The 15,223-nt window shown below is 36.9% G+C and overlaps 1 protein-coding gene across 1 annotated transcript; it reads left to right on the top strand.

Moving 5' to 3' along the window:
- The first annotated feature begins 8,953 nt into the window (after positions 1-8,953).
- CSN1b (COP9 signalosome subunit 1b) lies at positions 8,954-14,962 on the top strand. The gene is made up of 3 exons (XM_085959450.1): positions 8,954-9,051; positions 9,388-10,734; positions 12,600-14,962. The coding sequence occupies exons 1-3, from the start codon at positions 9,019-9,021 to the stop codon at positions 12,672-12,674; spliced, it is 1,455 nt and encodes a 484-aa protein (XP_085815576.1). The 5' UTR covers positions 8,954-9,018; the 3' UTR covers positions 12,675-14,962.
- Positions 14,963-15,223: the final 261 nt, after the last annotated feature.

The raw sequence follows: 15,223 nt of genomic DNA, 5'->3' as shown, positions 1-15,223 counted from the left end.
TTCATACATTTTTATAAATTTCTATGCCTAAAATGTATGGAGAAGTTTTAAAATTTTGGTGGCGTATAACAGAAAGAGTATGACAGAGCCAGTGCCTGTCTCGCAATTATTTCAGTCTGGTGTTTTTTCTTTTCCTTCTGTTGTTTTTTTTTATCTCCATACTTTTATGTGCGCTATTTTTGCGTATTCAGACATATCACATACTTTTTTAATCTTTATTATATTATTATATTATAGTCAGGTTATTTTTTATATTTTTTAATGAAAATATTTTTGTTTTTCATACGAACAGACAAAATAATTTTTTTTATAATCTATGAAGAACTAAACACACACTGTAAACCCAACTTTATGCATGCCATTTCGTTACTTTTACATTCCACATATACGTTACCACCAATATAGTTTCGGAGTGGAAGTAACGGATTCTGTTTCAGAAGTGTTTGAAGCCAAAATTTAGCTTAGTTTTATTGTTAAACCTGCGATATGTTTTATTATATCTGTAGTATGAAAGATAAGCTCCATATGTGTAGTATGTGAAATAGAAATATGTGTTTTCTTACCTTATAAATCGTGGTAACAGTAGTGGAACTTCTTAAATGACCAACCCAGAAAGCAACCTGTTCCGATAGCGATACCGACACACACCAACAATTTAAAGTGTACATGGCGATCAGTGTTATACAAAAATGTTGCTACATTAAAAAAAACATATTTATAGTGAAAATTTTTCGCCTTCATGCTAAAATCGTGGTAACGGAATGTGGAGTTCCACTTTTTCAAATATCCTGGGACACACTTTAAACGTGATTTTTTTTCAATATTGGTACAAATTTACGAAAAAACTATATATTTTCCAAAAATATATAATGTAAGCTGTTGAAAACACTACGAATTTAATTTTACACACTCAAAATTAATGACGAAATCAGACTTTGTTTATTTGAATTTATGGGTGGGACATGGTAAAAACGCACTACCTTTCGATCTAAATAATCAATTAAAAATATATACAGGTCAGATAGTTGTATTTAACTGATTGAATAGAGTAAATTAATAAATTTGCATGTTAAAAGTACATAACTTTCCAACATTTTATAATATAATAACTATGAAAAAATCAATCAAAGTCATGGGACATGCCAAAAACGCAATGTACAAACTTTGGCGAAAATGCCCAGATGCAGATAAGGCTATCTATTCTATACTTATCGACTGCTTAAGTGATAAATATTATCACTTTATCATATTTATGCATTGAGGTATTATAATTATTGTTGGGGCGTAATGCTCAATTCGTACTTACCATAAACTTACAGTAAAATTGGTAAGTAGCCGAAAACCATATGTTAACTATAGATTATAGAGATAAGGAATCCTTAACCATAGACTACTTTTGTTATGAACTCGCCCCCTTCTGTATTACCATTTACCACTGACAGCTGCAGTCAAAATAAATTTATAATACAGCCCATACACTCAAATTCATTTAACAGTTGATCTCAATATGGATATTGCATATTGGAGTTTGCAGTTATTGCGAACAATGATGTACGCATGATAGAATGTAGAATTCGCGCAAAATGCCGATAATGGACAATCTCGAAAATAGAGAACCGAGATCTTTTGTTTTCGATTGAAACACAATACTTACGATAATAATATTATATTGTGAATAATTGTTAACAATCCTTAACTCATTCATTACTCATTATTAGGTAGGTAGTATATATTATTATTATAATGTTATGAGTAGGTAGGTAAAATTTCATAACATGACAAAAAAGCCATTGAAAAAGATTAGGTGCCTATGTACGATGGTAGATATACGATATTTTAATTACCTATTGCAAATTAAAACTGTTGAACAACTATTAAATATCCGTGACATTCAATACGACATATTTTCCTTTACTCTCGTTGATTCTGTACATGTCTTAATTTAGTAAAACCGATTATCGAATTGAAATGTCAGTGTCAATGAATTATGAATTAACTTTTCTTATTCGGATTTAGATATTTATGTAATTTTAAACCAATAGATAGGTAGTTGAAATATATAAGTACTTAGTTACCTACACACCAACATGGTAATATTAGTTTTAATCATTCTATATAATTATTCACATCATGGCATAATACCATCATAATACGAGGGTGGGTCAATAAGTCCTTAGAAAAGCCGACAGGTGGCGCGACTAGTACTGTAAGCGGTTTGTTTTCATGCAGCGGCACTACCGATTCAGTATGCTGCGAAGTTTCAATCAGATTGGTCGGGTTGTTGTGTGTTTCTCGTACATTTAAAAAAAAATTTTGCTTGTGGAAAATGGAAAAATGGAAAATGGAGAAAATTGAGTTTAGAGCTGTTATTAAACATTTTAATATAAAAGGGTTAACAGCAAAGGAAATAAAAAATGAGTTGGATTTAGTTCATGGCATATCTGCTCCTTCACTTGCAACTATTTATAACTGGTTAAATGAATTTAAACGTGGTCGTACATCAACAAAGGATGAACCCCGCTCAGGACGTCCTGTAGAGGTGACTACACCAGAAATGATCAATAAAATCCACGATATGGTGTTAAGTGACCGAAGATTAAAGTTGAGTGAGATAATTGAGGTTACAGGGATCTCAAAAAGTAGCGTCATTTCTATTTTACATGACAAATTGGGCATGAAAAATATTTCTGCAAGATGGGTGCCGCGTTTGCTCACAGTCGACAATAAACGCAATAGGGTGGTGGCCTCTAAAGCCCTGTTGTCGCTCATGCAACGCAATCCGGATGAATTTTTTCGTCGCTTTGTGACTGTAGATGAAACATGGATACACCACTATACTCCCGAGACGAAAGAACAGTCAAAGCAGTGGATTGCGAAAGGCGAACCATGTCCAAAGAAGGCGAAAACCGTAAAATCAGCTGGTAAGGTTATGGCTACTGTATTTTGGGATGCACGTGGAATTATTTTCGTTGACTATTTGGAAAAAGGAAAAACAATAACAGGGGATTATTATGCATCTTTATTGGACCAGCTAAAAAACAAAATTGAAGAAAAACGGCCTCATTTAAACAGGAAAAAAATCCTCTTTCATCAGGACAATGCCCGTGTTCACACATGTTTACGATCAATGGCTAAAATTGAAGAATTGAAGTTCGAATTGGTCGACCACCCACCGTATTCGCCAGATTTAGCCCCCAGTGACTTTTTCCTTTTCCCAAACTTAAAAAAATGGCTAAGTGGACAACGTTTTTTTTCAAATGAAGAAGTCATCGATCGGACAAATGCTTATTTTGAGGACCTTCCGAAAACTTATTTTTCTGACGGTTTAAAAAAAATTGAGAAACGTCTAACCAAGTGTATTGAGCTCCAAGGAGATTATGTTGAGAAATAAAAAAAAAATACAAAAATAAAAACTGTTTTAATGCTTTTTTCTAAGGAATTATTGACCCACCCTCGTACCATCTGACATTTCAACGGCAAGTGTTACCGTATCGGGAAAAACATGGGTCAAAAAATAACTTATATTATTCGAATTTGACTTTGAAGTCCTTGAGATAGGGTTTGCTCTTTCTTCTTCGCGTGAGGATATATTCTACTAATTTATTTTCCTTTTTCTTGTCGTTGGTCATTTCTCCGTTTTCATTTACTGGTCATACCCGCGCGTCTGTTTTTTATGTATAAAGTTTGGCATCACTTTGTCTTCATTATGGATTTGACTTTCTTACTTTGTTTACGTGTTGCTTCTGACAGTTCATTCTAACTATCAAAATAATTATCTTGGACGAACGTTAAGTGATAGTTAAGTGATCAGTGATTATGGCGCAACATCTGAATGACCGTGAGGAGGATATTCTAAAAGCAATGGACACCAGACGGCGCAGCAGAACTGCTACAGGAGGAAAAGTTCAACGTACCAGCGTCGATTAAGATGCTGATGTTTGAGGTATCCTCGTTACGTACCTTATTTCAGCAGGGGGACCGGCAAGGAGTGGCACAACGCCCAAAAAACAATTCTTGGCGGCCCCTACGGTCGTAGAGTTAGGTCTAAATGACAAGTTGCGTCGGTGCGACCACTCGTGATCAGCTAACCATCTGACGAAAAGGACCATCGCGGCCCTCCAGAATGCGATTTTTTCCCAACGGGACAGCTTCTGAAAGGGTATGCAAGGGTTAGTGGATTGGGCAACTAATCCTCAAAACAATTGGTAAAAATAATAGCCGTAGCCCGCATACCTTTTGTGCGGATACCACCATTGGTAAGTCCTTCTTTACTTTTACGGAAAGATTTTCAAACGCAACAATCAGCAGCGGTCACTCTCGAGATCGAGGACTTAAAGAACTCAGGGGTTCTAGAAGAAGCGGGTCAAACCCCTGGTTTTTCTCTTTACCCTGTTTCTGATCAAGAAAGAAGACGGGGCCCTATGCCCTGTTATCAACCGAAAGCGTTTGAATGCGTTCCTACAGCCAAGGCCATTCAAACTAATTCACCATTACGAGGTTCCAGCCGTCTTACAAACCTTGAACGTCTTGAAACCCATCAAACCACCGGTTTGGGATCCAGGACGAGTGGTAGATCATCTTAGGAAAACAACACCGGTGGAGTACAACCTATTCGAAACCTCTCGCAGGACAGCCACCTACTCGGCTGCTTCTCGCATCGGGACGAAGGGTTCATGACCTCACACTACTCAGTAATAGTAGACAATGGATTAGTGGAAAAAAGTGGCCACAAATTGTATGGCCAATGTTTGGCTCAAATACAGATACCGCCAAGCATCGTCAATCGGAATGGAAGCTAAGCGCTTCCACGTGTGAAAACATCGACCCAGTATTCTGGTTACGGAAACTCGTCTGCATGTCAAACCCAGGGGTCGAAATGGACCGGAACGCACCGGAGCGCCGTTCCGGTTCGTGAAATCTGTAAAGTTATCGCCCCGTCTCGTGGACAAAATAATTTGACCGTCCGAGCTAGATATGCCATATAATAAAAAAAATCTAGCACACTTATGTTTATAAAATACACATAAAATTTGATAACCATGTTAATTTTCGAGCGCTCCGGTTTGTAATCTTTTCCATTTCGAGCGCTGGTCAAACCCAAAGAGAGGGGAAGGTGGGTATATTTCGGAATTATTTATATCTTCAAGAGGATCACCAAAACCAACCACCAGGACAGTTATAGGGAATTGGATATGGTCAGTACTGTTGGAAGCAGGGGTACAAGAACCACCAGGTAGTGTCCGCTCAGTAGTGGCTTCCTTAAACTGTAAATATACCCAATAGATGATATTTTAAAGAGAGGTAACTGGCGTAGTGAGTCGACATTTCACGACAACTACCAGAGAACGATGGATACACCACCATCAGAAGGGGAAAAGAACCCATTAACTTCTCTATTCAACATATACATGGAAAGTCACGATGGTCTATACCTCGTCAATGAATCATTGTCACATACAGGAATTTGGCATACCCAACACCAGGTGATAACAAACAGATATCTCAAGGACTTCAAAGTCAAATTCGAATAATGAAAGGAGTTTTACCTACCAATAAAACTCTTATTATTCATGTTGACTTTGAAGTCCAGGTAACTTCTACCTGGTTCCTTGAGTCATATCATAATGAAGACAAAGTGATGCCAAACTTTATACATAAAAAACAGACGCGCGGGTATGACCAGTAAATGAAAACGGAGAAATGACCAACGACAAGAAAAAAGAAAATAAATTAGTAGAATATATCCTCACGCGAAGAAGAAAGAGCAAACCCTATCTCAAGGACTTCAAAGTCAACATGAATAATAAGAGTTTTATTGGTAGGTAAAACTCCTTTCATTATTCACTAATTGCGGAGACATTTAATCATTTTAATTAAATATTAATTGTGTATTTATAGTTATTGAATTTATTTTGTATATTTTTCATATTTTTGTCATCGTTTAACAATTACATAATAATTTACCTAAATTATGAAAAAGAGAATTTTTATATATGGTAATATTTTCAATAGAAAAACAGAACGAAGCTATTGCAGATCAGGTGGACCATAGACAACTCGATCATAACTATGAAAGACTTTCTGGATAGTGTTTGTAGTAAATAAATTTTAGTTATGACATACGATTGTGCATAGGGCTCATAGCACTTATTGTAACAATTATTACAACTGATTTATTGTAATTGTTACAATAAGTGCTCATATTTCGATACAAACCCACCATATCTATATAGGTAGCTGCCGTAGAGGCCGAAAAGCAGTCTTGTGTATAGAATAGACACGCTGGTCCATTTACTTGAGGGACTCAAATTTGAATAATTATTGTCAACCTTTTTTGATTGCATACGTTTGTTTATTTTTCGCGTATATTAACCGCCGAGAAATTACAGTTTTAATCTGGGTGATCCAACTTAGCCTTGGAGAACCCGACTTCAAATTATCAACAATTCCAAACGTTTGTGCACGCATTTTTTTCTTTTAGATTTCTCAAAAATTGTAAATTTCAAACAATTTATTATATTATATCGGTAGTGAACGTTCTTCAACCGAACCGAGGTCCGCCGGACTGACTACCAGACCCAAGAGTCTAGACCCTAGTCAAACGATCCGTGCGGTCGGACAAGCGCAAATTCATGAACCGGCAAATTGAAGCAGGAGAGGAGGCAGCAAGCAGAAATGACACCAGAAAACTCTTCCGAATCACCCATGAAGTCTGCGGCAGGCGACCACCGAATCCCGGAGCCATTCGTGGCCCCAGTGGAGCAAGAGAGTCTGATGCAGAATGCGTCAAGAAGATTTGGAAGATTCATTTCTGCGGAGTGCTGAGCCGCCCACCCCCTTTGGACCCTTTCGACATATCTGCGGACGATTTACTCTTGGATATTCCCCGAGTGACAGACATTTCCGATTGCCCGCCCACGCACACCGAGATGAAATCGGCTGTGAAAAGGCTCAAGAACGGAAAGGCACCGGGGGGAGACGGGATATATCCTGAATTCCTCAAGTACAGCTTGAGCGCAATCCTGCACCCTATGTTTCACCTGAATGATGACAAAGGTGTGGGAAGAAGAGCGCTATCCAAGGGACTGGGTGAACGGTGAAATCATCACACTGCACAAAAAGGTGACCCTCTTAGCTGCGACAATTACCGAGGCATTACGCTACTCAGTGATCCGGGAAAGATTTTGGCAAATATCCTCTTGGTGAGAATAAGGGACCCAATGCACGTCCTCAGGAAAAACCAGGCCGGATTTCTACCTGGACGATCGTGTGCAGACCAAATCCACAACCTTTGATGTCTTCTCCAGCAGAGCCATGACCTGAACAATCCGTTGGCCTGCTTCTTCGTGTATTATGAGAAGGCTTTCGATAGTCCGCACCGCCCATCCCTCTGGAGGATACTGGGAGCATACGGGATCCCTCCCAAGATCATTGCCATAATCAAATGCTTGCACAAGAATAGCGAGTGCTGTGTCAGAATTGGTGACACTGTCACGGAATGGTTCGGGGTCACGACCGGAGTCAAACAGGGTTGTGTCCTTGTTCCGTTTCTCTTCATCGTCCTCTTTGACTTCATACTACGGAAGTCAATACCACCCGACCGAGGCATACCTGTTACCACCACGGTGAAGCTATGCGACCTGGAATACGCCGATGACGCTGTCTTATTTGACAACACAATCGAGGGAATTCAAGAGACAATCGACAGGTTGCATGACAACTCATCTCGCGTTGGTTTGAAAAACAACGCGAAGAAAATCAACGTTTTGTGTAATAGCACCTGTCTTGATCCTGATTTCCCTCTGATTAGCGACGGGCAAAACATCGAGAGCGTCGACAGCTTCAAATACTTGGGGGTACACATCACGGGAGAAGGCATTTTCCAGAGAGAGCTCTGCTGGAGCAACATTCAATTCGATGCGGAGTGTCTGGGACTCACGATTGTACTCGGTCAAAACCAAATGCCGCCTATTCGACGCTTGCATTACCGGGATATATGATACTGGGTGTGCGGTGGTATGACTTTGGGAGCAACGAGGAAATAAGGGAACGCACCAAGCAGCCTCTCATTAGGCTGAAAGTGAAGAGGCGACGGTAAACCTGGCTCGGCCACGTGCTGCGGATGTCAGAAGAGAACCTCGACCTGGCTTGCCTGTTCTTCAAGCCGACCGGATTCCAGCGTCCTAGAAGGCCGCTAAATACTATCTATAGAGTGTATACGGCGGAGCTACGGGATGTTGGGTTGACCTGGAACGAAGCAAGAAGACTGGCGAGGGACAGGGATTCTTGGAGGCGCCGCGTGGTGTCCATATGCTCCGATTAAAGGGTAAGTTCTCCGGACATGTAAGAAGAAGAAGAAATGAAATTTGTGTACGCATTTTTTGTAAATAGGTACATCTTTTTTATTTTATTTTTCTTGTATATTACACGAGATGTTTGATATTTATTATTTAATACCTAGCCGTTTAGAAAAACCACCTAACATCAAAAAGATTAGACTCAATTCGTGCACCGTGCAATGTCTTTGCCTAACATACTTTTTGATAAACTATTTTTTTTTATTCAACGAACTTTGACTTTTCTTTAGACCCTGTATTATTTTTGTTTATTACGCAGTTCAGTTCATGAAAATATTGTTTCACCACATGCACATATTTTTATTTAATAAAATAATTTTATTTGTACTTTTGTGCTGCTAACTTGCCATTATAAAACATCTGATAAGTTGTATATTACATTTGGTAAAGATAAATAACATGTACATACTATTGCGAATAAACCTATCTTGGTGACAATTCTACAATAACATAAAATTGTTTTTGAATAATGAAATTATGAATCTTGAAGTTAAAATCGATGGATTTAAATGATGATTTAAACAGTTTTATCGTCTGGCTACACAGTCACTGTTGTCTATGAACTCTCGTTTGGATTTTGGAAGTTAATTTTTGCCGGACGCGAGTGAGACCATAGACAAAGTGTGAGACGACAAATGGAGTTGAATAGAAAATAGCAAAAATGCCGCTGCATATGCAGAACATGTTACTGCAGGTAATTTAATTGTGTAGATTTAGCAACAACCATAATGTGAGATTATTTTTTCGCCTGTAGTCTTCGAAAAATTTCTTGAACGGATTTGCGTATTTATACTTCATTTTTATGCAGCTTGTCATTTTAGGTTGGGTATGGACAATGACAGCTTTTATTTGACAAAAATCGTTGATCAACACCTGTTGTAATTCAACAATTAAATGATTGATAGACTGTATTTGAGAATTATTGAAATACGCAATGTCTGTATTTAACTTACAAATCGTATTCACGCTGCCTATGACATGTACCTACCTGTTTATACACGATTTTAATGAGTCCCAATTACTGTTTCAGAATGCTGTTGAGCCTATGCAGGTGGATGCACCACCAGAAGACAACGAAAACAATGAAGCGGAGTGCTATATTGTCGAAAATCCTTCCCTCGATCTTGAAGTTTACGCTGCCTCATATTCGGGATTGGCAAAACTGTACCGGTTAATATACATTGCAGATCACTGTCCGACCCTTAGGCTGGAAGCCCTCAAAATGGCCGTGACCTACGTAATGACCACTTACAATGTCAATCTTTATCAACAACTGCACAAAAAATTAGCAGAAATGATGATAGGTCCCAGTTTACCCGACATTGCAGCCCAGTCTAGCTCGCAAGATTTGCCAGCCTTGGATAACATGTGGGTAGAAGCTAAAACAAAAAAGGCCGCGCTCAAGTTAGAAAAGCTCGACACCGATCTTAAAAATTACAAAACAAATTCTATAAAAGAGAGCATAAGGAGAGGGCATGACGATTTAGGAGATCACTACTTGGACTGTGGCGATCTTTCAAACGCCCTCAAATGCTACTCGAGAGCGAGAGATTACTGCACCAGCGGAAAGCATGTCGTCAATATGTGCTTGAACGTTATAAAAGTGTCTGTATATTTACACAACTGGTCTCACGTGCTGAGCTACGTGTCGAAAGCGGAGGGCACCCCCGATTTCACAGAGGGCCACGGGAAAGACTCTAACCAAACGATCCTCACTAGATTAAAATGTGCAGCAGGGCTAGCGGAATTGGCCACGAAAAAGTATAAATCGGCAGCGAAGCACTTTCTGGCCGCCAGTCTGGATCACACGGACTTCCCTGAGCTCCTCAGCGGCAGCAACGTAGCCCTGTACGGGGGATTGTGCGCCCTCGCCACTTTCGACCGCCTCGAACTGCAGAAGCAAGTCATTTTCAGCAGCTCTTTTAAACTCTTTCTTGAGCTGGAGCCACAATTGAGGGACATTATTTTTAAGTTTTACGAATCGAAATACGCGTCATGTTTAAGGCTCTTAGATGATATACGGGATAACTTACTACTAGACATGTATTTAGCCCCTCATTTACCGGCCTTGTACACTATGATTCGGAATAGAGCTCTCATCCAGTATTTTAGTCCTTACTTGTCGGCTGATATGCGAAAAATGGCTGCCGCGTTCAACAGAACTGTCAGTGCGCTGGAAGACGAGCTGATGCAGCTCATATTGGAAGGACAGATCCAAGCTCGTATAGATTCCCACAATAAAATTCTGTATGCTAAGGATGTCGATCAACGGAGTACCACATTTGAAAGGAGCATTGCTGTCGGCAAGGAGTATCAAAGGCGGACATCTATGTTGATATTGAGGGCAGCGATGCTGAAAAACCAAATACATGTCAAAGTAAGTAATGTATTGCTACACCTTGCATGATTTTTAACAAATTTCAGGTTTGTCACCTTTGATATGAATATTTTTGTATCTACGTGTGCCATTTTGAAATTAAATTTCTGTTAAGGCTCATTTACACGAGTCACTGCAGATGATCCTCTGCAGGGAATTGGATTCAGGCATTCACTTCATGGCCTCAAGTGAAATAGTGATAATTGCTTAAAATGATGAAAGATACATTTTCCTTTCAACACCAACATTGTAATTAAGATGACTTTAATAAAGATTTTTTTTCAATCCTGTCAATTCCACTTCTCCAGTAAACTGAAATTAGATAATGAAAATTCTAATTTATTTTATATATGACAAATTCAAAAAGACAAAAAATAAATGTTATATAATATTTAACTGAAAATACAGAGTAAAAAATGGCTCTATATTACGACCGCTCACCCTGGATAAACATCAGATTTCTTATTTCAATACTTCTAAGCATCTAAGCGACATTTTTTGAGCATAGACAATCATGGAAAAAACCGCTATTATATGGCAAAACCGCTATTATAATCGTAGAAAATAAGTACAAATATAAAAATCATTTACAATGTATAAAATTCAAACATTTTAAATTAATAAAATTCGTCGTTTTCGAAAATCAGTATAGCATAATAGTTTGTGGAAGCGAATGTTTTCGTGGGGCTCATAAACTGGAGCCTGTTTTATTTATTATACATTTAATTAAATGAATACGAATATGGAATACTGACTATGGATAATATATATTATTATCTTACAAAAACAATCACTAATCAAAGAGTAAATAAAAGCCATTCAAGCCATTTTCACTCGTATTTCTTATTTTATTGATTAAATTTGAGTCAGAATTATCTGAAATAATAAAAATATCGTTTAGTTAACAGGGCTAAATTTTATATAAAAAATATTGTTATCTATAACGTTATTTTGAAAAATGTTCCTTATTTTCGCATACCTACCTATTTAGAGCTTTTTTATACGAAGGTTTAAGCACGAGTGCCTTTGTGTCAAAGGTTACTTTATAATTATTTAAATTTTATGAAATGCTTTGGCGAACTCTATTATGCTATACTGATTTTTGAAAACGGCGAATTTTATTAGGTAATTGAAAATGTTTGAATTTTATTCATTGTAAAAGATTTTTATATTTGTACTTATTGACTACGCTTATAATAGCGATTTTTCCATGATTGTCTATGTTCAAAAAGTGTCGCTTAGATGCTTTCAAGTATTGACTAAGAAAATCTGACGTTTCTCTGCGGTGTACTCTCGGTAAATTGAGCCTAAAAAATATATAAAAAAGTACATGGAAGGCACACTGAGCGTCCTAAGTAAACCTCACTACACGCAAGTGGAATATATCAATATCTGAACCGATTTTATTGAACACAGTTATTTCCCTCCCAATCGGCATTATCAATGGCAGATGAGTTCTCCACCTTGGGAGAACAAACAACGGATGCTCCCGATTTCTAAAATAATTATCAGAGAGACCCAAGTCAATACTACCAAGAGTGGCAGTTTCCATTTACAAAAATATAAAGCCAAGTATAAATCCCTTAACTCTAAACTACCGTATGTAAGCAAATGTGAGAGAAAGTCGGTCGGATAGAGCTACAAATACAGCTTAAAGTAAAGGAGTCTCAAAAAGCCATATTTCAACTGATGCCTGTCAATAGCCTCCGTTTCACTAATGAATTATAAAAACTGTCAATACCACATCCAAACGACCCGGGAAGTACGCAAAACTAAATCTACTTAGTTTACATAGATGTTGTGTCTATGCATTCTATATAATATGATGTATTATTGTTTATGATAAATTGATATTTTCCTTCCAGAACATGAGTCGTGAATCAGGGCCGCAGTGTGGTGACGCTCCCGGTTCCAGCACCACTATTCCACCTCTCAACTAGTGAAATAGGCAGTGCTATTTTTAAAGACTTGTGATCTGGCTCAGTGCATGTAATTCTACACATCATAAACATGCTGTGAGCCCTAATTCATTGGGAACATCTCAAACATGTCTCGCTTCGAGTTAGCTATGGAATGTTATCTCAAGTGAGCAAAATGTCTTCACGGTCTGCTATAAAATATTTGCTATATGAGACAACTTACCATACCCAACTCGAGGCGAGTGGCTTTTGATTTGCTACTATTGGATTACGAGCTATACGGCACGACATGACTATGCTATACACTGACTGACCTAAGCTCCCATTATGCCTCCATGTTTTACCACTTTATGTTGGCAATAATATAATTTATAAACAGTTGGAAGTGCCTAAGAAGATGCGAAGCAAATGATATCGAAACATGTTTATCTCAATAATACTTTCAGACACCACAAAAAAATATTAAACATTTAAGGAAGAAAGAATATATTCAAACCCTTTCCGTGCAGCGAGTTAGTCAAAATTTTCAAAAATAGAAAGAAACGGAGTTAGGATATTCACAAAATGAATTCAAACTTGAGTACTTAATTTATTTTCATCTAAACTTTATATAAAAAATTACTTGAAATTGTTTTAATTAATATACTTTCGATATACGCCATAGAAGCATGTCCTTTTCTAAGTATGATTAAAAAGGAAACGTGGAAATGTATATCATATGACATATTTAATGGCATTAATGAGTATGTAATAAGAATTGTACATAGTATTATATTTTCTTAAAATTTTGTTTTAAATTTGTTTCATCCATAAACTGTGTATTCGTAGATTGTAATGTGTGAATAAAGATTTAATCTTATTCAACCAATTTTAATATCAAACTTCACTAATAGTTTTTGAAAATAACCTGTGAAGTATATAATATATTGTGTACCTACCTGAAATCTTACTTCAAGCAGGTTCAGAACACTAAAGCCATCTACAGACAACAATTTACTCGAGCGGTATACTTGCGTAAATTTAAAAAAAATATTTCAAGAATAAAATATGACGGCCATATAAGCCTCCACATGGCACAGGTATATATGAATGGTGTCAGTTTACACTTGAACGAACCACGTCGTTCACAAATACAATAATGGTTCAATAAAAATTTAAACATTTTTACAATCAAAAATGACTTTTTAAATGCACGAGTATACTGCTCAAGAATGCGGTTTACGTCTGTAGCGGACTTAAGAATTAGCGATTCTTGTTGAAAGGTTTTGATGTACGTAACATTTTTATTCTACTTTTCAATCTATAAAATGAGTTTACGTGGTGAGCATGCTTATATCTGATAACTTTTAAATTCAAACACCAAGTTAACAAAACGTGTCATAGAATTTCACATTTGATTCTGTTAGCTGATCACGGAGGGTTTGATACTTTGATAATACTGGCAAACATGCCATTGTAATGATACATTCAAAAATTCACATGTATTTAATAGGTTTTACACATGTGTGGATTCATTGCGTTTACATATGCATTTTCGAATATGAACTATAGACAATGTAGATTGAACTTTTGTGACAATAAATGTTAGAAGACTTTTGACTTCATGCAAATTACACATGTACCTATGTTACAATTGTTGCAACTGTAAATGTTTACATATGCATTTTTGTCATGAAAATACATTTACGCATGTGTAAAACCCCTATAGACCGATTACATACTATAACTTAAGTGCGTCAGTTTGAAGAACTAATAACTTGCAATACCCACTAGCACCAAGACTGTTTCTCAGGTTATAGTTGTCGACCTCTATATCAAATATAATTCTTGTGTTATAATTAATCGAAACAATATTTTCACATTGATTGGTCTGTAAATTTCCTACTGTCGGTGAATTGTTCTTCGTTATTTTGGATAGTAGTACAGATTTTTTTTCTATTTCAATACATTGGTACTTTGTATTGGCATCCACTGAATGCGCATTTATTTTCTTTATCAATGATCCATGTCATGGAACTGTATCAATAATATGGGTGAAGAAGTGGTAAATACTAAAGGCATTCATTTGATACGTAATGATCAATGATCCATCTTTGCATTTTGCAGAGTGGTCGATGGATTATTCATTCATTCAATGAAAAATATACTGCTGTTCTACGCTTTTGTTTTGTGGATATTGGGCAACATTATCAAAAAACACTCATTCTGTCCTGTCCTCACACATTCATAAAACATACGTGAAATATTAAATAAAGCATTAAATGTAATCTTATTTCATGAATAAAATAATTTTTAAATACAGACCTTTTATTAATATTCTTTTTGATTCCTTTACATTTTTGTAGTGTGTTTGATTCTGAGAAGGTTTGTATTGTATGAGCTGTGAATTTCGATCGTAGTGCTAGTTGTTGCATAGTCTTCGAATGCAATATAGAAAACGACGATTGTTTCATATTGAAAGTAATAGTAATACGTTAATTAATATGAGTGAAACTTGCAATCGTAAATGTTAATATTACTGCGGACTGGTTACCGCAGGGCATTTGAAGATAATCATTAATTAGCACTAC

The sequence above is a fragment of the Rhyacophila brunnea genome, unplaced genomic scaffold (genome assembly GCF_057557595.1).
Source record: "Rhyacophila brunnea isolate RB1 unplaced genomic scaffold, BYU_Rbru_1.0 scaffold_9, whole genome shotgun sequence".
Taxonomy (NCBI): Eukaryota; Metazoa; Arthropoda; class Insecta; order Trichoptera; family Rhyacophilidae; genus Rhyacophila; species Rhyacophila brunnea.
The sequence above is the reverse complement of the archived record's forward strand: the minus strand, read 5'-3'. Positions and strand labels throughout refer to the sequence as shown.